The sequence below is a fragment of the Alosa alosa genome, chromosome 15 (assembly GCF_017589495.1).
Source record: "Alosa alosa isolate M-15738 ecotype Scorff River chromosome 15, AALO_Geno_1.1, whole genome shotgun sequence".
NCBI classification, from domain to species: domain Eukaryota; kingdom Metazoa; phylum Chordata; class Actinopteri; order Clupeiformes; family Clupeidae; genus Alosa; species Alosa alosa.
Genome location: NC_063203.1, coordinates 9,935,015 through 9,959,309, shown reverse-complemented (window position 1 = coordinate 9,959,309; position 24,295 = coordinate 9,935,015). Strand labels below are relative to the sequence as shown.

Below are 24,295 nucleotides of genomic sequence, written 5' to 3'. Positions count from 1 at the left end.
TAAGCAAATGCCAGAGTTCTGTAAATTATCGGTTACCTGCCACTATCTCTCATGCCCCGAAGGCAAAAAGAAACATTTCTTCTGTCGCCATCATAAACGTGTCCAAACATCAGGAAGGAGTCCTCCCCCTCTGGGCCAGTCACTCATAAATTTGCAGCCTCTGGCTCGTGTGACATTTAATTCAAGCATTCCTGTGGATGGCGACACTAAACCCTGACAATAAATCCCACCTGAAGCCACAACTGTAGTCTGGAGAATGTCCGTCTGCACTGTTTTTCTGGTGACTGCATGCCTCCTATTTACAGTACCTAATAATTGTCGTCTAGGCGATGGTGCTTCTATAAACCCCATGTCACAGATGTTCTGTCGAGGGACCTATTGACCTATTGTTACCATCTGATCAACGTGATTAACTGAGGTGGCTGTGAATGAATGTCTGGGTGAATGGGTACTTTTGTAGCTGACTCCATTTCTGTGGAAATCATTGATCCGTGAGAGAGATCAAATATCAATTATGGGTCGGAGGCTCTGTGCCTTTCTTCGCCCCTTCTTCCCATCTGACACAAAGTGAAAAGGAAAGAGAAAAATGGAAGTGTCATTTTGTCAAAGGATCTTCAAGAAAAAATAGGACATTTGCGCTTCTGTGTCTGTGTGTGTGTATGCGTGAGTGTGTGAGTAAGCATGGGTATGTAAATAATGGCTAAATACATAAATAAATAAATAAATACAATTGAAGACTAGTACATCACTGGTAAATTCCGACTTGATATAGCAGGGCAAAACAGGTTGAAATGTAGCCTCATCTACAGGTCAACACGGACTGCGTTGGTAATTGGCAACCTTTTCAGCTTCAGGTGCCTTTGCGCTTCAGGTAACTGCTCGTTCTGCTGTGCTGCTGTGCTTAGACCTCCAGCTTGACCTCCCATCTGGCTGCACACATCTCTGTGGATCAGGAGCACTGAGCAGAAGAGTTGGACGCAAGTGCATACACTCAGCTTTGATTTGCTCATCCAGCCATCCACTGGATTGCATGGGAGCTCACCGCTGGGGCATCTGTGCTTGATTGCTTCAGCCTTGATTTTCATAACCCAAGCAGGTAGGTTGCATTGTACACAAAGCAAGGAGGGGGGAACTGCGGTTGAAAACTAAGGAGAGGACAGAATGGAAATAGTTATTTTCTAGCATGACTGCAGATTGGCAAAAGCCATCAGAGCCAGACACTAACCAAGCCCTCCACGGGTCAGATGAAACTCCTATTGACTGCTAATCAGTCTCTTGTGAGGAGGGTGTGTGCAGTCTTTTGTTTGGCCAACAATGGTACACTCTGCAGTACTAAATATGTCTGTGGGCTGCAAAAATCTGCTTGGCCCAGATATCATTATACCAATGTGCCCATACTGCAGTGTGCTACAGTGGACTGCGATTACAGTACAGCACACTTGAAAACGGCTACATATTGGCTCATACTATTTCCATATTTGAGTACAGTGTTCAACTTGCCCAAGTGCTATTAAACCTGTGCTCAACACAGACATTTACAATGTACATTATGCAACATTATTAAGTTAAACATGAAGGGTAAATTGAAGGTAAAGGGACTGTAAAAGGAAGGATTACCTTTTCGCCACATTATTTGGTTTCATTTATATTTAGAAAAAAGGATTAGCAAGATGCTATCACTTCTAACCCCTTCATCCCCACCCCCCACCCTACCCCTTTCCCTTCCACCCTATCATCATGGAGCTCAGGGGATTACCAGTCTTCTGAGACTAGCTGCACACCCCACTACCCGTAAGGCAAAAATGGCCGATAAGACAGCCCCCATTGCTATTCCATAGCCAGTCAAATGCATTGCGTCTTTCAATCTGATCCCACGATAAGATCCCCTGTCACAGTCCCCCAGCAGAAGCTACCTTTTGAACGTGCCTTACTGATAAAGGACAACACTTTTCTGGAGCCCGTGCTGTAGATTTGGCCATGGTTGGTCACTCTCCAGGGCCTCTGATAACTGTCACTCAGCTGACCCCTGATAAGTTTAGATGCCCTGGCAGGCACTATAAAGACACAGATAAAGACGCCCAGCACTATTCCTTTGACACTCAAGGAGAAACTAGGACACTTAGATATGAACTTATAACTTTGGATTGGGAGATGGTGTATACATGTAGACAGGCAGTTGTCCTTCCTATATACAAACATATCTCTCGGCCTCTGCCAGGTTAATACAGGCACACGGATTCACACAAACACATACATAGAGACAGACAGCTACACAAACATCTACATGCCACACACACGCAAACACTCACGCACCCAGCCCTGAATAAGCAACACATTTAGGCACTGATTAGCCCCGGGCTGTTCTCAGGTCAGTGACAGTTTGTGATCAATGGCAATCCTCAAACTGTGCTGCCTCTGATTGGCAGTCTTTTGTGACATCTTAAATTAGGGTGTAAATTGACGGTGGTGAGAGCAAAGTAGCGATTCCTTACTTTCATCTATTTTTCAGTAACCCCCCCTACACTTACACACACACACACACACACACAATAAGTGCAATCAGCAGTGTTGGCACTTATCTGACTGATATAAAGAAGAGGTCTAATGGGTCTATGCTGCCTTCACACATGCAGAATAGCTTGTTTTGTGTTTCAACCACTTTCTTTTTGAGACCTTTTCTTTTCTCTCTTTCCTCACTTTTTCCCCCTTATCGCTGCCCCTTTCTTTTCCTTGTCTTCAGAAAGCACAACAACAACATCCTCTAATGTCAATCCAACTACACGCCCCCTTCACTTCCTCACCCCCTCACTACATTTTCCTTATTTTGTGAAACCTTCCACCTTTTTCTCAAAACTGTAAACCCCAAATCTAAAACTAGTTTCCCAAAACCTCTGACAACTTCTGCAAAACTGAACAATCGCCTCAAAACCGTTGTACCTGTGCTCAACACTGTTCATCTCACAAAGCAGTCAAAATGAAAACACTACATCAGAAAATGGGAAAAGTATCCTCAGTGCAGCTCTAAATGCATTTTGCAACTAAAAAACAAAACAGAGCAAAACGATTTCATAACTCAGTTGATACAATATTTACTGTAAATCCAGTAAAAAAAATAAAGTATTGAGAATAAGGGGTTTGTGTTTACCATTTTGAGAAAAGGGTGGAAGGTTTAAAAAAAATGTGTTTAAGCAATTGTGGAAAAACTGAAAAGGCCTTTCAGTACTGTAAATGAGAAGTACATTGCAGTCTACAGCCTACAATTTACTCTGACTGCCTCACTGATAGTTTCTGTCCATTGTTGATATGAACCTGCACTGTTCAGCAACTTGTTTACACTCTGAACTAGCTTATATTGGTTGTGTCACATCATTTGTAACAAGTGTGATCACTTTTGAGTGGTTGTGTTTAACGTATGACACAATACGATATGTATGAACGTTGTTCTTTCTTTGTGTTTACCTTTTGCCACTTGTGGTTACCATTTTGCATCACAAGTGCATCACAATGCAAAATGTATTTCATTGTAAGAGAAAGTGTTTAGAGTCTAGGAAATCTGCAAATTGTGTTGTATATGTGAAAACTATTTATGGTTTTGCCAAAAGGGTGGTCGATTCAAGAAGTGTGTTCAGGCAACTGAGAATTTGTTTCAGAGAATGGAGTTTAGTACTTAAGCAGTTGTGAAAAAAACTGTAAAACAGCTGGGCTAAAAGTCACTGCTGAGTAGGTTGTATTTGCTGATTCACTAATTAGTGCCTCACTCATCACACCCACACAGACACCGCAGACGAGGGGGATGCAGACGCAGATGCAAATCAGACATGCAGATGAAAATCTTATTACCAAAGCTGGTGCTGCACTCACAGATCTCAAAAGAACATTGGATTGAGCAACCAAATATCCTCGCCCTATCAACAATGATCCGAAAGTTTTAGCATGGGATCAAGACCACTCAGTCATACAGTCATATAGACCTTGTTTTGAAACGTGTCTTGGATGATCAAAAGTGGTCTTGGCCACAGTGCACATAGCCATGGATTAAGATGCTCCAGTGTTTTTGCATGGGATCAGTAGTCGGCACCCCACCATCCACCTCACCTTCTCTTCCTCATCCACCACCACCTCTAACACCACCACCAGCACCACAACCACTACAACCACCACCACCACCAGCAGCACAACCGACCAGCACCACAACCACCGCTGCCACCAGCACCACCACTTGCATCACTGATAAAAGACATGATCTATTTTCAGGAACACCTGCCATTTGCCAGCAAGCAGCTTTGTATTTATGCATGTGGATCATCATGTGTGTTCGTGAAGGAGAGATAAAACCATTTTTCTTCTTTCAAATTTTCACATCAAACCCTAGCTTGCCATGTTGTTAATTATTGATTGAATTTGACCGTTACAATGACATTTCTGTCCATTCAGATAAGGAGGTAATGGTAGCCATATTGCCATTTGTTTTTGCCTGACACAGAGGATTCCTGTGTCCCTGCGGCAGGGTCTCGCCATGTGCAAACTCAACTGGGAAATTGCCCATCTAATTTCTCCAAATATATATATATATTTTTTTAAAGAAAGGCTGTGTCTTTTTCCTCCCATCTAAAAAAATAGGATGAATTTTGCTTGCAGTCAAAGCAATAAGCCTCCTCTTGTTAAGTTAATTCAAATCAAATCAAATGAAATATTCTGGAGCTCTGAGCTGAAGAGTCTCAAACTGTCGAGGTGTTTTCAAGGTCTTTACCACCCTCTGCAGGTGAAACCTGATGTAGCCTTGCTTTCTTTGCCATTAAAGGGATACTTCACCGATTAGCATTAAAGCTTTGTATCAGTAGAAACCTGGTAGGATTTTTTTTTTATACCACCACCACCCCCCCACAATGGAGGACTATTTTTTCCTTTTCTTTTCTCTGTCTCTTTTTTCTTCTTTTCTTTTTTTCATTATAATAATGATCATTATACAAAAATACATCTCTCATGAAAAATAAGAAAATAATCAACAAATATTAATCAACAAAAACAGTAATAACCTCCTCCCTCTGCTTTTAGGAAGTGTGCCTATTTAATAAAGCATTCACTTATTTATCATATTTATTTATCTATTTGTCCGTCCACCAATCTTATTTGTCAATCTATCCATCTTTCTGCTTCTTTAAGTTTAGCCCATCTTTCAGCATACATAACTTTTTTTGATTCATATGCCATTTGACATTCAGTTTTACAATACAGTTTAATATAATTTTTAAATCTATTCATATTAATAATATTTTTAGATGTTGATCTAAAAATAAATATTTTTCCAAATAGAATAATTATATTTTGTATATCTTTTGTCTCTGACAGGTTACCAAGTAACACTGTAAACATATCTATAATTTAATGTTATTTTTAGTTAGCCATTTATGGACTTCTAACCAAAATAACGCAGTTGTTGAACAATACCAAAATAAATGGTCTACTGTTTCTTCCTCTTCTTGACAGAAACGACAGTTTGGAGATGATTCTATTCCCCATATGTAAAGCATTTTTTCCCCCAAATATTTATATATCAATCTGTATTGGAAATATCTTGTTTTACTATCCAATGTTGTTTTGTATAGATTTCTAAATACCTGTTTCCATGGTATGGGAGTATCCAACATTCCTTCCCAACTTGCGAAAAGTTTATGCGGTATATTCACAGTCTTATTTTTTCCCAAATATTCTTTATTTATTTTAATTTTAGCGATCCATTTTGCTGTTTTCATATGAGGTCTACATACCAAATATGGTTCAGGCAATTTTTAATGTACTTTTTCCATAATTAGTCCGGTGGACAGCCCCATTGTGGACCCGGAAATGTGGAGTACACCAAAGTTTTATGATGGAAATATATAGTATGGGTTCCCAGCATGCAGAAACTGCCGGATGCTAATTTGCATATGTTGGGCAATTTGTGTAATTGAGCTAATTAGCATAAATTAGCATAATAGCCTATATTGATCATATTATAAGAGCTGCTTGGCCAAAATGGACAATGTTAGTATGTTTTTAGGGGTTACTAGAGATGCTGAGTCCATTTCTGACATTTTCAAGATTCAAAATCATTATTTAAACTGGGTTTGGTCACATTTTACTCTCATTAAACTGATTTTGCTGAGTTTTTTGGTACAATTTAGACAGATTTTTCGAGGATAGGGCTGTAGCGATATACAGTAGGGCTGTAACGATACACCAACCTAACAATTCGATTAAGTATCCACGATTTTTGACCCACGGTTTGATACTGAACCTTTCGATTTTTTTTTTTTGGATGGGGGCTAGACATTTCAATAGCCTACCTTAGAATAACAGAGGATTACAATGTAATATATCTGTATTATTTTATATCTTGATATAAAAAGAGAGAATACCGAATGTCTGATATTTATGACAGCACACTTTATGCAGATTAGCCTATAGCTTAGGCCTACTATTTCTATTACAACTCTACCAGATTCAGCTGTCTGGTTGAAGCCTGGAAATATTGTAAACAAAGTATCATATTTGGCTAGCTTATCCTAGTCTACTGATTGGACTGTTCAGTTTCCTCATGTGTGTTTAAGGTGATACTGTTCTCCTTGGGACAAGCCTTTTGGGAAACATTGGTATTGAGATGATCATTCAGTTCTCCCAGAATCCCCAGCGCGAAACATCGTGGGAATCTCAATCACAGTCCAGCACGCTGGCGTTGCACAGCTCCCCCAACAAGCCATTGCCATCCTCGGCGCTGGCGTTCCCACATTCAGTCCAGCAAAGTCTCTGGCATTGCTACACAGCAGGTGGGGTGCACACACCGCAGGAGCCCTACTCACCCTGGGGAACCACAATCACCAGCGGCCCAATGCGGGGCGTGCTAGCAGTCACCTGGTCTGTCGCTCCCTTTAGAGAACGCCCTCAGGTCGCTCTTTCGCAGTGTGCACCACTGCAACATTCCTCCAACACCTGGCGGGGCCTAGCCTCCACTGCCACAGACTCCCCGGCGCTGAGCACCGTAACTGGCACCGCACCTCCGATGCTACACTCCGTGGTCTCGCCAGTCGGGGCAGCAGACTCCAGTTCCATCGCAGCCGGACCACACTGCACACAGCTACAGCTCTTTGGAAAGCAGCAACCGTCCTGATCCACCGGCTGTGGATATAACCGCGTTTGGAGGGAGTTAGAAGACAGGTATGAAGAAAGGAGAGGAACTTGCCCACCCTCGATTCAAGTCCTGTTGCTCCTCCTGATTTGTTAGATGTTATCAGCTGTAACTGCAAAGCTGTGTTAAAACTGTGTATACATGTATCTGGAAAGTGCAGCTGTACAGCTGCAGGCCTGGCCTGTACTAATTATTGTTTCTGCAGTGATGTTACATGTGGCAATATATTTACACAGCAAAAACAGCAGAAGGACAGGGATGAAGAGTCTGGAGAAGATGGCGACAGGACAACAGAGGACAGTGAGGAGTAGTAGAGGCTAGTTCTTCCCTTCGTTAGGCTACTCAATTGTGAGTCACAGCAGAGGGCCAGTGAATAGCTATTTCCAAAATGATTGTGGAATTCAGAAATAACTTGAGGATCCAAATTATTCCTAAACACTGAACATTTTATCCTCCAAAAACTGCCTAAATCGCCCCAAAAACTCAGCAAAATCAGCTTAATGAGAGTGAAAACGTGAACAAACCAAGTTTAAATAGTGATTTTGAATCTTGAAAATGTCAGATATGGACTCAGCATCTCCAGTAACCCCTAAAAACATACTAACATGGTCCATTTTGGCCAAGCAGCTCTTATAATATGATCAATATAGGTGATTATGCTAATTTATGCTAATTAGCTCAATTACACAAATTGCCCAACATATGCAAATTAGCATCCGGCAGTTTCTGCATGCTGGGAACCCATACTATATATTTCCATCATAAAACTTTGGTGTACTCAACATTTCCGGGTTCACCTTTCTGTCCACTGGACTAAATTGAGGTATTGATCCAATTAGTTGATTATATCGTTGCAATGTACCTATGTCACCAAACTTCTGTCTTACCTGTATATATGATCCGCTCAAAAAAAATGGAATTTCCTCTCATCAATATGTTGGAGTTTAACCACAGCTGTAGTACTTGCACCATGTTATCTGGTGGATGGTAGCCTACTGAAAATCTGGTAGTATTTTCAAATGACTGTTCTTCCCTCCCTCATGTCCCCCTGAGACGAGAGATATCTGTATTGTCTGGGAAAAAAACAAACTCTGATAATGCAGAAATCATCATTTTGCATCATCGGGGTTTTTTTTGGCCAGAGGCTGGAGACTACATTGGCTACTTCCTGGGGGAGTTGCTTGGTAGGGCAGCGAAGAGCAGTGAAAGGCAGGGAATTCTGGGAGTTGTTGGCTTTAATCCGCATGAACCAAAATTACATTTTTGGCTTTTTCTCGGTCAAGAAGGCACTGACTTAATTTAAATACACATTCACCTTCCCAACAGTGAAATGCTCCTTTAAAGGTACAGTCAGCATATGAGCATTATGTTGAATTTGTTTATGTAGCCGATGATTTTCTACAAAATAATATACATTTAATATATATATATTTTAACCAAAGACCAAACAAAACACACCAGAGAGGTAGCTCACCCCTCCCTTCAGTATCACCAGAGAAACTCCACACAGTGTTTGTTTTTTGTTTGGGGAACAGACAGCCCCCAATATACGTTTAGAACTTTATATTCAACATACATTCAACATACAACAACGACCAATTTAATGATTTATTCATAGATAATCATTCGTTGTTTATAGAAATATGATGAAACCTAGATGATGCCAGAGCCCGTCTTCGGAAAGCCTCCCCACTCTCTATTAATCCCATACAAACCGAACTTGGCTGCAGTTCACCAGAGTTCACCTAAACGATTGCGGGCGAGTCCAAAATACATGGGGTCCTATGGAGCTACATGGCTACATTTATTGTTTTCACCTATTTAACAACTGAAACCCTCAGATTTGATTTTATTTTTTGCAAAATGGATATGGATTATCAATCAAAAGTGAAATAATCCGGGAGTCATGTCTTTTCGATTTCTTACAGGTTGGGTCGTTGTTGCTCATAACACGCTAGCATTGATGCTTTGCTATGCTATGGTCATGCTAATGAATGACGTCATTGACACGTTTGAAAGTCTTTTTAGAACAATTAAGTGACTTTAAAAAATATAATACTCAACCAAGTGTATTGTCTATGCCTCCCCTTTCGAATACAATATTCAAATTACTTGAAAAAAAAAATGATATCTCGAGAAAAGTGGATTTTGAGGGGTACAGCTCCATAGACCTCCATTCATTCTGGACTCGCCCGCGAGCGCCCCTAGATGCAGTACCTCACCGGAAGCGTTCCGAGAGTGAAGGTTCTCCCTTATTAGACATTCTCTGATGATGCTGTAACGTCATGAAGTCTACATAGAATTTTGCAGAAATTCCATTCTAGAACGTGTGCAAAGTATAAATTTAAGAAAAATGCACTTTTCTGATCAGTTGCTCTTGGACAACACATTGACCAGACGCATTTTGACTGCTCTCCGACGACTTTGAGATCTTGATCTTCTACTAATTACATTTAGCTATTTCTGTCTCCAGCAAGCTTTACAACCTAGGCTACTGATAATTTATATTTTGTTCATTTAAAGTTTGATAACTGTCAATTAGGCTACTTGGTCCATCAGGCTAAAGACTAACCTATCGGCTAGTCTAGGCTAAGACACTTAGCAAAGTAAGCTATAATCAAATTCAATTAGGGGTTTGCATCGACGTCACGTTCTGGCCGGTAACTATGGTAACCCAGCACGCGCGGCCATATTGGCGATACTCAGTGAATGAAGTACGTCACACCAAAGATCCGCCTTAACAATCTTTGCTGTCACTCCCCGATGTGAGTCGCGCATGCGTCACTTTGCGACTACCAGTGCTGTTAGCCACAGAATAATGACATTAGCCTACACAGCAGTAATGTATTATTTAGCGTAAGGCATCACATTTTCACGGCATGATGTCAATGTCAGTTCTAGATTAGAGGCTGAAGTAGCCTGCTAGCGAGAGACTTCTGTAATATCAATAAGAATTGACCTACATAACGAAGTTTGTTCACTGCTGGCAAGTAACCAAGTAAGTAAGCAATCAAGCACAACAAAGGCTGTCACTTGAATGGCGTTTGCTAACGTTAGCAATCACAAACAATCTTAGATAGCTAAAACGTTTTTGAAACAGAAAAGTGAATTGTTTTATGGATTTCAGTCGGATCCCTTGGCGTTGTGCCGTAAAACCTATCAATCTGAGCATGCGTGACTCAAATCGGGTAGCGACTCACATCGGGAAGTGACAGTACAATCAGAGCCCGTCTACGGAGAGCCTTGCCACTCCGTATAGAGCTGAACAGTCCCGCCCAGAGCCGATGCCGGATGTAAAAATTCAATGCAATTTCTCCATTGACAATTGCGGTATAAGCCATAAAAACTTAACTGCACATGGTAGACTTAAAACCAGCTACGGCTGTACTAAGCGATTGTATATGCTCCTATAGACACCAAGAGTTCATGGGGCACTAACCATGTTTTGAGATAAATGCCTTTTATTTGCGATCTCTTGGATAAGTACTTCATTACCCACAATCCTGAACAATCCCACAATCCCACAGTGATGCCTCTGATTGGTGGAAAGGCCATTATGGTCATAGTTTAAAACTTTCTCAGCGAAAAATAATGACAAAGATGGCGGAGTCTGTTACTGCCATACTGCCTACGGCGAAAATTTTAATGTGATTAAAAACTTTCTTGACAAATATTGGTACTTGTATCAACAAGGATTGGGGTTTATACATCACACAAACTTAGTCAGGGCCAATACACTATCAAATAGACCACTGTAAATGTTAGTTTAAACACTCAAACTTTTCAGGTAGCCGACAGGCTAACCTTTAGCATTTCCGACATTGTATGTCATCATATGGTAGCCTGGGTGTTCCCATGCTGCCTTGCGCGCGATTTGAGTCATGCTGCTAAGGCAGCCTGGAGACCATGGAGCAAATTTTCGCCTGAGATAGGGGACCAATCACAGAACAAGGGGGAAAGCAAGACAATGATGAGCTATGCACAGACGCATTTGATAGACATCCGTGGCACCCAATAAACGGATCTGGGCATTTTTTTCAAATACGAGAAAATTAACGTTTGGTTCCCAGACCACGTCTCATTGAGAAGTGGTGGCGCTAGCCAGGCTAATCATATGGTATGTCATTACCATAGGGTCATTACATAATGCAGCTAACATTAGCCTACATGCTGCAACACAGGTATGAAATATATTATGTTTTAGTGAGTGTCCAAAGGGGTGAAAGCCACTTTTAATCGGCTCACATTATTGACTGTTGTGTGTCCGAGAGTCAGTTTGTGGGTTTTGTAAGGGCCAGCATGAGGGACAAGACCTACAAAGTTGTGGTGAGTTAAGCAGGGAGGTTGGTACCCTTATTAGACATTCTCTGGTAACGTTAATGCTGCTAGCAGTGCTAGTTAACATTAGCTAGGCTTCTGTAGCCTTCATACTGTATGATTCATATCAATCATTAACCTAGGAATACTTCGTGCATTTAATGAGCATTTTGTGTAATAATTCACTGCAAATTAATAAACTGAATATGGTGGTCCAAGAGCAGACCATGCACCAGTCCATGCATCAGCCCGACTGAGCAGTGATGACAGCATAGGATGAGTCAGGTAACGTTACGAAGCACTGCCACGTTAACCGCTTTCACACACACACGATATAAAATACACAATGATAAATATAATTCAATATCAAAACACTATTATTTACACGATTACTCCTGAAATAACTGCTATTAACTGCACATTCACTATATAAAAATCACTGCTTGGAGGAAAGGGTTCGCGTGCTGTCGACGGTTGGAAATGGCAAAATAAATCGCGCCGATTTTGCCTATATTATTCAGTGAGGCGCGGTGGTTTATGGGATGAGTAGTTCCTTCGCCGAAATGAAAATATGTACACAGTCTTGTACCTTTGACTTTTTGGATTTTCTCTTCGTTTTTTCACTCGAAATGATATGTTGTATGCTTATGAGTTATGCCGTAGCTGGTTAGCCTAACACATGCTGTAAAACTCTTTAGATACGGATTTTTCCAAACGTCAATGGGACAAATTAATGGGAATCTTACATCCGGCACCTAACCGCATTTTGGCTGTGGGCGGGACTGTGCAGCTCTATTAAGTCCCATTGTACCGAATTTTGGATGCAGTTCCACCAGAGTTCCACTGGGGGCGATCGCCTTGAGTGCAGAATGAATGGGAGTCAATGGAGCTAGACAGCTAAATTGGTCTCTTTCACCTGATTGTCGTTGACAAATCTCAGATTTGATTGTAGTTTGTATAACTTCAACATGGGTTATAGGTCAAAAGTTGAATGAACGAGTACTTATGTCCTTTTGATTTCTTACAGGTTGGGTCGTTGTTGCACATAACACGCTAGCATTGTGCTAATGAATGACATCATTGACACATTTGAAAGGCTTTTTAGAACAATTAAGTGACTTTAAAAAATATAATATTCAACCAAGTGTATTTTCTTTGCCTCCCCTTTCGAATGCAATACTCAAATTACTTGAAAAAAAATTATATCCCAAGAAAAGTGGATTTTGAGGGGTACAGCTCCATAGACCTCCATGCATTCTGCACTTTCGATGGGCCAGCCCTCATGTGGAACCACAGAAGGAACTGCAACCAGTTCAGAAACCGGAAGTTTTCCGAGAGTGGTAGTTCTCCCCTTATTAAACATTAGGCGTGTTCGACTTGAGGCAGATCTGTGCAGATCTGACTTGATGTGATGCATGCTGGGTTGAACACAATGCATACTGGGATGGACGCAATGCTTGCTGGTTAGAAATTCTGTCCGACTTCTGTCAGCCGGGGAGGGACTTACCACCGTGACACCATGTCACATGACCTTAAAATATCGCGGGAGTCTTAGCCTGCAGACAGATCTTGCAGTTGCCTTCCACGAGCTAAAACACGCCCTCATGACGTCAGTTCAAAGACGTGATAGGGCCATTTGGGAGGAATGTCCTAATGACGATTATGACGGGAGTCTCATGCTGCTTCCTTATGTTGGAATATCACGAAAATAAACAGAAATCGAAGGGATACCTTCTTATCGTGATTTCTGCAACAATGGTAGGCTAGCCTACTGAAAACGTTGGATATTCTGTTATTTTCTGTTGTTGGCTAAATAGATAGACACACATATAGGGGAAACACTTGCTATTGAATTTATGTGCTACAATGCAGGCCTGTTAACTGTATGACAACAGTGGTTTATTTAAACTACATCATAAGAATTTATTTAGTCAGTCATCATGCTCATTTTAATGAGTAAGAATGAAAGTTCTGCTGTGTTTATTGCAAACAAAATTCCGCAATATTTCCCGCGAGTCACGTCAGGCAGACTGTAGCCTGTCTGTCCGGGATGAGCTGCCCTCTGTTGTAGCTCCTCCCGTCTAGCCTCTGAAGATCACGTTTACGTAGAAAGCCAGACCAAATCAGACTCACCTAGCGTTCATGGGCTTCGGAAAAACCTTTCTCCGAGTGAAAACATCATCATCATTCCACGTAATGTGTGAGTCAGAGGTCGGAAACTGGGGCTAAAACAGAGTTGCCCAGTTAGGGGCTCGTCATCACTTTTGTCGTCACGTTGTAGTTCGCTTGTAGTCCATGTGGCCTTTCATGTCCAACAGTTTTAATGGGAACTTGGGAATTTGCCCTTTTTATCACTTGAAAAGCTGCATATCTTTCTTTCACGAGCATCTTACACTATATTTTAAGCAAATACAGTTGTTTGTTTAGGATTAGTGAGTGTATGTTTTAAACTTTGTTGTGGCATCCGTGTTTGTCACACATTCCGACGGCAAAGCACATGAACACTTGCTGTCGGAAAAACAAAGTAGCCATGGGGGCGGTCCTTGTCATTCCGAGGTGCTCTGAATGCACCCATAGTCCAAGTCGAACAAGCCTATTCTCTGGTACAATGGAGTATAGAGTGTCCCAGTGACTTCCGTTTTACTTCTGCTACAAGGGACCTGTCTTTCAAAAAAATATGAACGGGAGTTAATGAAGAGATAACAATTATTTTTTGGTCCAGTTTGAATTGTGCCACGAATTTCACATATGATGTGTGTGAATTTAAAAGATAATTTTTCACGTCAAGAAAGTACTGTTGTTCGATAGACTTCACTTTGGATATCTTACGTGATTGTGGCCGTGTCTAAACAACAGAAAAGCTCATCAAAATGCGTCTAAGATGCAAAGGCATATAGGGCAGGACTTGGACCACAAAAAAGGCGCGATATTTTCGAGAAATTACGGATTATTGGCAGCGCAGATCCATATGAGTTGGGTGAGGGAGACGAAGTACCAAGTTCAACCACAAGCGCCCCCCTTCCTCTGATAACTTCTGGCATTACCAAGCCGGCTGGGAAACGGCTGAAGCTGGGACCCAAGTAGCAGTGATGTAGTACTCGAGTCCGGTCTCGAGACCGATTTCTGCTTTCTCGGACTCGACTCGGACTTGTTCCTTCAAAGACTCGGTCTTGACTCAGTCTCGGACCACAGTGGGAGGAGAAGGAAACCGAGTACTCGAGACCAACGCATTTTTTTATGTTCATATAAAAAAAAAACAAAATGAAATTTCACGGCAGCCACGTCTTTGCCCCTTGGTGCCCCCTTCTTTCAATATTCTGCTTTATACCGTTTAATAGCGATTTTTTTATTTAGCCTATAGCCTGTCAAAATAATCTTAGCATCACAGTGCAAACTAATTCAGTCTTACACAGTGGAGAAAATGACAGCATATGGCAAGACAGAAAGTCGTCCAAATTCACCCATTCTTCTCAGTTGATATACTGCAATCGCTAAGCCTACTCATCACACAGGCACATGTATCACATCACATGAAAGAGCTTTTTCTCAGCTTTTAAACAATGTTAGCCGCTAATTGCTGTGGTGAACGGTTCATGAAAAAGTAAATAATATAATTACATTTAATCATAACGTCTACATAAGGTGCTACACCCATCTCCCTACCCATTCATCTTGGTGGAATACTTCACGAACCCTTCGTTCAACACATGACAAACCATATATCAGAATAAACAGCAGACCTTACCGAACACAGAGGTGTAAAGCAGTCCCCTGTACAGTGAGCCGTTCCAGAGTATTCCGGTTAAATTAAAAATGTAATCTGCAGCAAGGTCTACATTCATGTCTCCAACTTTGGTCTTTAGGTTTCAAAATGTGTTTAAATCGTTCTTCATGATTTCATAACAGGCCAAATACAAAATAAATGTTACAAATATTGCCTAGATATAGGTAAATATTAAAATCAGAGGATATACAGCTGAGTAAGAGTTTGTGAAAGGAGTCTTAATGATCAAAAAATGCTAAGCATGCATCTAGGTTGCATCAGTTTCTTAAAGCTGAGCTGTGCTTAAATTGTTCAATACATCATTCCATAACAGGCCAAATATAAAATAAATATAAATATTAAATATAGCCTAGACATCTAAATATTAGATGATCAGATGATTTACAGTTCTATGTAATATGTCATGTTTCATGTTTTTTAATGTTTCATACAGTGATTCAGGTCTACTGCTGTGAATAGGCTAAATAGAACTTTGATTATTTTTATAGCCTACTACTGTATAGTTAACTTTGGCCTTTGTGCCCCCCACCAAATATGCCCAACTGAAAGCCAAGTGGCCTTGCCCCTAAAATGGTGAAATTCCAAGCCTGGGCCTAACTGTTGATTATTAATTGGGGTGATATTAAATCATGAATATGAAAACTGGCATGTTTTTATGGTCTTGGTCTCGACTCGGACTTGCTTCCTCAAAGACTCGGTCTTGACTCGGACTCGACTGTATTTGAAAACCAACAGACTCGGTCTCGACCCTTCAAAGACTCGGTCTTGTCTCGGACTCGGCATAGGCGGTCTCGTCCCCATCACTACCAAGTAGCCTACTGTGGGAAACAGCAGAGGCTTCGACCCAAGCCGGCTGGGAAACGGCTGATGCTGGGACCCAGGCCAAATGGGAAACGGTGGAGGCTGGCAGAGAGTCAGAGGGCTGAGGCAGGTGTCCAAGCAGTACAGGAGACGGCTGTCTCTGCAACACAGGCTGTGTGGGAGACCGCGGAGGTCGGAACTCAGCCAGACTGGACAGACGGTAACTATTAATGACTAACTAATAACTATTAGTGAATCAAACTTCAGGTTAACTACCTTGTAATCTAGTCGGATAAGATAAACAGTTGTGCGCTTGGTTAACTTATAGTGATTACTCTTTTTAGGTTGTTTTATGAAAAAATAATTGGCATTCTTTAAACATTTGATTCATATCACAGGGTTCATTCTTGTGGACACTGTCGCACCCCAGGTGGTAAGCAGGCATTTGTTTGTCTTTGTCTTTTGATTTAGCACTCTACTCATTACTTTGAGCAATAAAACCCAAATGTAGGCTACAACAGCAAGTTTTAACCAGTTTTCTGTTTTATAGGTCACTCTGGATGGCGTGGATGGACAGCTGCAGCCGTCTTGGGTATTTAATCAATTTGATTTTGACAAGGGTGCTGATATTTGTAATTCTTCATCAACCACCTAACAAAGAACAGAAATATCCAAATGTATCCAAATGACCAAGTGAAGCCAGTTCAAAGTGTGTCTGCCTTACTGAAAATGTATAATGTTTTGTGAAATTGCAGTGGGATGTCCAGACCCTGCTTCGTTACACCATGGTGTACAGATCGTCCACCCTGTTCTTCTGCGGTCACCGCTGATGAGAACTGTGTGCTTGATGCAGAGGTAACTAAAAAAAGATAATATTGATAATATAGTATTATTAATATGATAAGATAAGATAATTATTATCTGATAAGATAATATTATTATTGCATTGTATTACTTATGTATTGCAATTGGCTTTAGTTGATCAAGACATAAAGCGGTCTTTTACTCAGGGCAACCGTGACACCTACACCACCACTGATGCTGCAACCATCATCAAGGTAGAGATGGTGTTGATTTGGCTGAAGAGGAATTACTGAGCTACCAGTCCTCTTCCCTTTACATACCAGTAGCTGTGTGGAGATCATTCATTCATTTAAAATTTATCCTTATTTTCTTTTTCTAGTGGCGCTGTAGTGAGGTCGTCCGTGCAGTGTCTTACCATGAGCAAGAGTCCAAGTTGTTGGTTCTCATGGATGGAGTTCCGGTACAAACTAGTTTTAATTATGATCAAATTATCTTTTTACATTTTGTGCTAACAGATGGAGCAGGTTTTCATTTTTCACATACAATGATATGGTCTCCAATCAGGTCATCCAGACATCCAAGACCTACAAGCGGGTGACCTTGTCTGCCAACGGATCACTGGTGAGCTCAGAGAGGTCCGAAACCACCTCCGTCCCGGCCCCTGTGGTCCCTGACCCGTCTGCTGATGGTGCTGCTGGTGCTGCTGACGCCTCTGGTCCCACTGACCCACCTGGTGCTGACGCCTCAGCTGCTGCTGACGACACCCAGAGCTCTGCCCAGGTAATTTTGAGCACTCGTGTTTAACTCAACCAACCACTGACAGAAATGTATCTTCTAAGTTGTTTAGTTGATGTTTAGACCAGCTGAATTTGCCTCACCATGCTGACGATTTGTAAATGAATATCTGCAATGGTAGGGATCAGAGGACAGCTGCCTCCTGCCTGAGGCTCGGGAGGTGCCCTTCATCTTGTAAGTACGGTTCAGCCCTTCTTACATGCAGTATACACTTCTCCCTTGGGTTTGGGTATATGAGCTTTAGCTTGTCACCTGAGCAGAGTTTACCTCATATGGTTACTGACAGCCCAGGTAGTCCATTCAAACTGTCTGGAAATGCACTAACTACATTTTTTACAAAAAAACAGCAACTTCTTCCAGTCCAAGAACCTGGAGGACTTCTCGACCAGACTGACAGCCCTCAGGCAGGCCTTCACCGTGAGTAGTTCATCTCTTCTGTGCAGGAAAGATGTGCGTGTGGATAGTGACAGCGATTCCTTAACAAAACCCTGTCCTGTCTCCATCAGATCCTACTCAGCGACGCCCAGCAGTGCAACTACGCCAGCGTTGCTGTGAGGATGATCCTGCAGAACCTGGCCACGCTGAATGGGAGGGTATGCGCTTTATCTGACATCTGTGTTATAGATAATGTGCCCATCCTGATGGTTGATACATACTGTAAGCATTTACAACCTATCTCATTCTCACCTTTATCTTTCCTGTAGGATGCGGATCTCTTTCAGCGGGCCTTTGATGACCTGGTGGCCTACGTCCAGAACCCGGAGAATGCCCTGAGCATTCAGGTGGAGCTTCTGGAGGCGAGGGTATGTTAGCATTATAAACTCATAGCACAGACACATCTCTTGTATCGATGTATAATTCATGTCGTGTTTCTGTTTCAGATCCACCACATCAATGTGCTTGACATCGTGTTCGAGTTGGTGCTGTTTGGCATGTTTGATGTGGCTCAACGCCAGCTGGTCCCTGTAAGCAACGCTACACTTTCCGTGCCTGTTGTGACGCATGTCATTGTGTTGTGATGCCTAACTGACCCTGTTTCTCTCTATTCTCTCCCCCATAGCGGGTGCAGGGTGGGTTCCTGGACCGACTGCTTGCAGTGGTTCATGCCTTCCTGCCCTTTGAGGCCTGTTCACCAGCTGCACATCAATATTGGCAGATGCTGCAGGTAAGTACTGACCGCACCCTGAGAACATTTTCCTGTGATCTACTCCAAAAGTGTAATACTAACCGGTATATTGGTTTGTAGGCGGACGTCCGGGCGTTCCTGGAGGAGGTGTTCTCTCTGGACCTCAGTGTCTACAGCCGTTTCCAGGTCCTCGCCGACGGGCTTTTCAGCTGTCTGGAGCGCCGGGTGGACCAGCTGCTGAGCACGCTCCCATCGCCCTAATATCCTTTTTAATACTCTCGATAAAATCAATATAAAAAAAATGATATAATGATATAATACAGTAATATATTACAAAGTCAATGTCTTAACACCTACCCTCTATGACCCCCCCTTTTACAGATGCTACCTGTTGCAGTTTAGTTGGGGCCTACCAGTACCTTCCTGAGGACTAAGTACATCCAAGGACACCTGGAGGATCTGAAGACTCCTGGAGACATCTGAGGACACGACACCTGGACATCTGAGGACGTTGCCACACCATGCAGAGCGCACGCAATAACTGCATACCTTTTTTTCCCCCCAATAAATCAGTCATATTGAACTTCTGCTTGTCCTGGGTTAATATATTACCATTATATAATTGTCATCTTATGATAACAGATATAAACAGCAAAACAATAAATTTTTCTCATGCTGCCATTTACTTTAACCATGTTGCCAGGCCACATTGCCTGAAAAACACCCCAAACTAATACTATAGCGATTCTTCACTGTGGGTAATGGGTATGGTGTTTTGGTGGTTAAAATGTTCCTCCCATCCCAAAATGGACCACTTGGCAATCATGCTGATCATGGATCACTCTTCTCCAAATATGCAAAGCTCAGCTTAACCTTTACAAGAGTATACCAAGGGCCTCATTTATAAAACGCTCTTACACACAGATTTGATCTTAGACCGTGCATATGCTCAAATCCATGCCAACGCTTAGATTTATAATAAACAGTCTCTGACGTGGAGACCTGCCCCAATAGGCAACATTCAATTTCAATTAAATTTAAATTTATTGTGCTTATAGAGCGCCAAAACATTACGCATGTATCATGGCGCTTTACAGAATGTAGGCAATCAGAGAAAAAGAAAAGAGGGAAAAAAGAGAAGAAAGAAAGAAGGCCCATGGGTAACAGGGGGGAGGAAAAACTCCCTAGAATTGGAGATACATATAGGAAGAAACCTCGAGCAGATCCACGACTCAAGGGCCTGACCCATCTGCCTAGGATCAATACAGACAGTAAGGTCCAGGCCCGGAGTGGGTAATCGGGAGAATTCCTGGTGGGCCGCTTCACTTTTGGGCCGGTCGAGGGAAAAATATTGACATTTGTCACGTTAATCTATCTTCTCTTAAAGTTGGCTACACACGTTCGCATTCTATGCCTAACACCGCAGCCTCTGCATGAGTTCTCCCCTCCCAAGAAAAGTTAACTGGTTGGGTCCATATAGCCCGTCTTTCCTAAAAAGTTTTCTCAGATAGCCTACCAGCCGGGCCGGCCCTACCGTAGTGATAAGCGTCAAGGAGGATGGATGGTAGAAAGACGCCAAGAGGGACTGAAAAGGCCAGGAAAAAAAGACGAAAAGTATTGGAAGATAATGCTGCCAAATGTGCCAAACTTCCAATACATGAGGCTACATGATCAACGTATATGCCTTGTTTGCTCAGAAGTGGGTGTAGTAAAGGAGCAAATCACCAAACAACAACATGATAGCTGACCCATGCAGAAAAAAAAAACATGTAAACAATACAGTAGTTCAATATGCCTCTTAGTGGAATTGTGGGATACATTTCAAATGCTTTATTTCTTCCTTCCTGTTTTTGTTAACTTATCAACCTATCCTTGTGGAATATTGGTAGCCTATAATAAAAACTACAGGATAAGAGCTGAAATGTTGCCTTATTTATCCAATTTTCTACCACCACTAAAAAAGTGGGCCGGTCTGTGAAAGTTAGGTGAAAGTTACAAGAGGTGGGATGATTACGTATCCGGTATGATAATGCATTAATCATGATTTAGTGAGAGAAAATGCAAATAAATAGTCCGGCGTTGGAATTGTTCATGGAACATTGGACCGTTAAACCACACAATGATCTCAGAGCCAAACAAGGCAAGAAGTGGTTAACAGAGAACAATGTCAGGCCCAGCCAGAGTCCAGACATGAATCCCATCAAAATTATATGGAGGGAGCACAAGGCCTGAGTGATGGCAAAGAACCATTCTATACTCAAAGACCTGGTAACTGTTGCAAGAACATTGCCGTCCAAAATTACTTTGGAGACATGTACAAATATTTGTGATAGCAAATAAAGGCTTAAAGGCCATGTTTCTACCACATTGACTTACAACCTTTTGCGTGTGGCAGTGTTATTAACAGTCAGTACAAACATATTGGTCAAGAGAAAATCAATATTAAATCAATTTTTTCCAAGGGAAAGTTGTATCATGCTGAATTGCCATCCTCATGAGTTAAAAAGAGTAGCCTATGACACTTTTGTTATAGGTGTAACATAAATCGACAATTATCCTAGTAGTGATTCTTGTCAACTTGTCACACACTAAGTAACATAGACATTGGTGTTTCACTCTTATACCTGTGCAATCAGCATCTCTTTATAGCTCTTTTTTGTCATTAGTTCAATAAAGCATCTGATCATTCTGTCAGAGCAGCATATCAACAGTGTTGTTTTGAAACTACGCAACAACATGCAGATGGGGACCTTATAGGGACCGTCTTAGTGTGATCACTACACTAAAACACAGATTACATTTTAAGTACTTTAACAGTAGAAGATTGCGATTTGGAACTCATAATAGAATTTGAAATTCAGTGTAAATGTAACGGAGGTAGTCTCTCCCAGAGCCATATAAAGGTACCTTTATATGGCTCTGGTCTCTCCCCTCCCTCGATCACTCTGCGTTGTGTTTTAGAAAGGATGGACGCTACAACCGACCTTGATTTTACTGTTTATTGCTGAGATGACAGAAAAGAAAGAAACTAATCAGGCATGGAGCGAGCCAGGCGCAGCACAACTCCTCTGCCGTGGGACAGTTGCAAAAGAGCTATTTAAACAAGTCGACAATAGTCGCACAAGTTTACATAAGACAATATTCAAACAATTATAAAATATGTGGCGTACCTGAGATGACAGAAAAGAAAGAAACTAATCAGGCATGGAGCGAGCTAGGGCGTCCACAACTCCTGCAAAACAGACCAGGTAAACCACTTATTAAAACCACGACATCAGTCAATCTATCGGGCCACGCACCCTGTCATAACTCAGCTAGCAGCACACTAACTAGCCTAATACACATGCAGCACTCTAACTGGCTGCAGTATGAGAAAACATTTAAACATATTTAAGTGTGCACGATCGAAATACATTAAAAAACACATCTCATGTATAACGTGCACAACACAGTATGACAGAGCTCTCACCCTACAGATGCATGACAGAAAATAGGCAAACACCAAAATCATAAAACAAAAGAAATAGCACATTTTAATACACCACCTACCTCAGCTAGCACATTTTAATACACCACCTATCTCTGCCGTGGGACAGATATGTATATATCAGTGACCATATGAGGTAAACTCTGCTCAGGTGACCTGTTCAAGCTAATGCTCATATACCCAGACCCAAGGGAGAAGTGTACTGCATGTGAGAAGAGCTGAACTGTACTTGAGGGCACCTCCCGAGCCTCAGGAGCTGTCCCCTGATCCCTACCATTGCAGATAGTACAGCGGCTAAGGCCAGATTTTTACCTGAATCGTTTAGTTTTTGCAGAAAGCACGGAACTTGGTACAGTTATAGTACTACCCCTAGTGATCAAAAATTGAGATGGACCCCAACACATAGCGCCCCCTAGTGGCCCCTATCTTGACTTCAAATATGGCCACCAAAATATGCCCTTTTTCTACATTTATAATGCTATGCAGCTTTTAACACATAATATCTGACGTGTCTATAGCCATCTTTCAGCATTATGAAATACATGTGACAGTCATGCATAATTCAAATGGCAAACATGTTGGATTTTAATAAAGTATCCATAAATTCTGACAGAGTCAAAAACGGTTGTGCATTTAGGCTATGTGTTAAGTTTTAACTGTGTGACTAATCCCTGAACTTGCTAGGGCTCAATCCTTCTAATTTGGAGGCTGGCATGCTAGCAAGGAGGCTAAAACCCATGGATTCTAGCGTCTGTCAAGTCTCTTAAAGAAACATATGCTGCCTTTTGGGAAATTAGCTATTTGGCTTCTACCCTAGAGTTAGATCAATTGGATCAGTTAGATCAAACACCCAGTCAGAGTTAATTAGTACATAACCCAGTCCAACACATCCCACTGTTAGCCTAATTCAATTGAGATGGGTGGGGCCAATTAGCATATGCTAAAGTTTCTTTTAAGGCATACAGTGATCGTGTTTTATTGTAGTTTAACATTTTGCATCCCATAAAATGGTTATACCTGTCCTTGCATCTACAATTTAATGTCTTAAAGGTGCCCTGCCACACAAAACCGTTTTTACTTGCATTTTTTTTAAACATAATAGGTCCATATGTGTTTGTGCTATGTCGTGAATGTGAAAATAAACAGCTACCTCCTCCGTCAGCTCTAGCCACTGAAAAGAAATAAGCAGAGAAATTAGGCCAATTGCAAAAGCTCTTCAGATTGACGTGGAATTGATGAGCTCATTACTATTCATGAGATCGCCCAGTTGAGACTGTGCCCACAAAATTCGCTTAGCTCTGTGACAGTTTTAGTAGGCCTATGCAAGGATGGCTGAATGTCAACTGACTTGTGCGCTATGCACGAATAGAACTTCAACAATGCATTTTGCCCAAGAACCCAGACTTGAGGATCAAATGGCTTCAGTTTATTTTTTGGAACGATGCTACAGGCTTTGCAAAAAGGTTGCTGTTGAAGCCTGCAGTAGACTACCATCGCAGCAGTCTACGACCAGTGCCCATAAGTAAAACGTTATTGTCAACTCAAGGAAGTGCTATGTTTTACAGGTTTAATGAACCCGCTAGCCTAGCAGGTTTTATTTATGCACATTTGGACAACGCTAGCACTCGCTAGCCAAGCAAAGTTCATGCCATGAAGCTAAAATTAGTTGATAACAGCTACCATCCCGGTAGTCTACAACCAGTGCAGTCCGTAACTAAAACTGTCAACTCAAGAAAGTCTTATGTTATAGGTTTGTTTTCTTTGTGTTTCGGGAGTATTTCAACCACAACTGACCTGTCGCTAAGCTCCGCCCCCCATTGTTACCGTGTGAAAACTCGGACAAACAAACCAGACTTGATTAGAAATACATTGTGGACAATGGCAGCTGACAGTATATGAAAGCAGGCTTTGAGGACGTTTTGGTCGATAAAGGATTTACTTTCCTCCAGAAGCTATCAAAAGGGACTTAACTAGATGTACCGCATAGCGAAAATAAATCATATTAATGAATTTGTC

General features: G+C 41.7%; 1 protein-coding gene across 1 annotated transcript; it reads left to right on the top strand.

Annotated features, from left to right (window-relative positions):
- Positions 1-16,617: 16,617 nt before the first annotated feature.
- LOC125308056 lies at positions 16,618-19,320 on the top strand. Its single transcript, XM_048264277.1, has 12 exons — positions 16,618-16,659; positions 16,823-16,922; positions 17,078-17,125; positions 17,251-17,331; positions 17,436-17,651; positions 17,788-17,840; positions 18,014-18,083; positions 18,173-18,259; positions 18,371-18,469; positions 18,548-18,631; positions 18,727-18,831; positions 18,913-19,320. The coding sequence occupies exons 1-12, from the start codon at positions 16,628-16,630 to the stop codon at positions 19,051-19,053; spliced, it is 1,116 nt and encodes a 371-aa protein (XP_048120234.1). The 5' UTR covers positions 16,618-16,627; the 3' UTR covers positions 19,054-19,320.
- Positions 19,321-24,295: the final 4,975 nt, after the last annotated feature.

What these genes read in the sequence shown, in the direction of transcription:
- LOC125308056 (XM_048264277.1), top strand. Translation starts at nt 16,628, where the DNA reads ATGGCGTGGATGGACAGCTGCAGCCGTCTTGG. An exon ending in GACAGCTGCAGCCGTCTTGG is followed by an intron (nt 16,660 to 16,822) that starts GTATTTAATCAA and finishes GTGAAATTGCAG; the next exon opens with TGGGATGTCCAGACCCTGCT. An exon ending in CTCAACGCCAGCTGGTCCCT is followed by an intron (nt 18,632 to 18,726) that starts GTAAGCAACGCT and finishes TCTCCCCCATAG; the next exon opens with CGGGTGCAGGGTGGGTTCCT.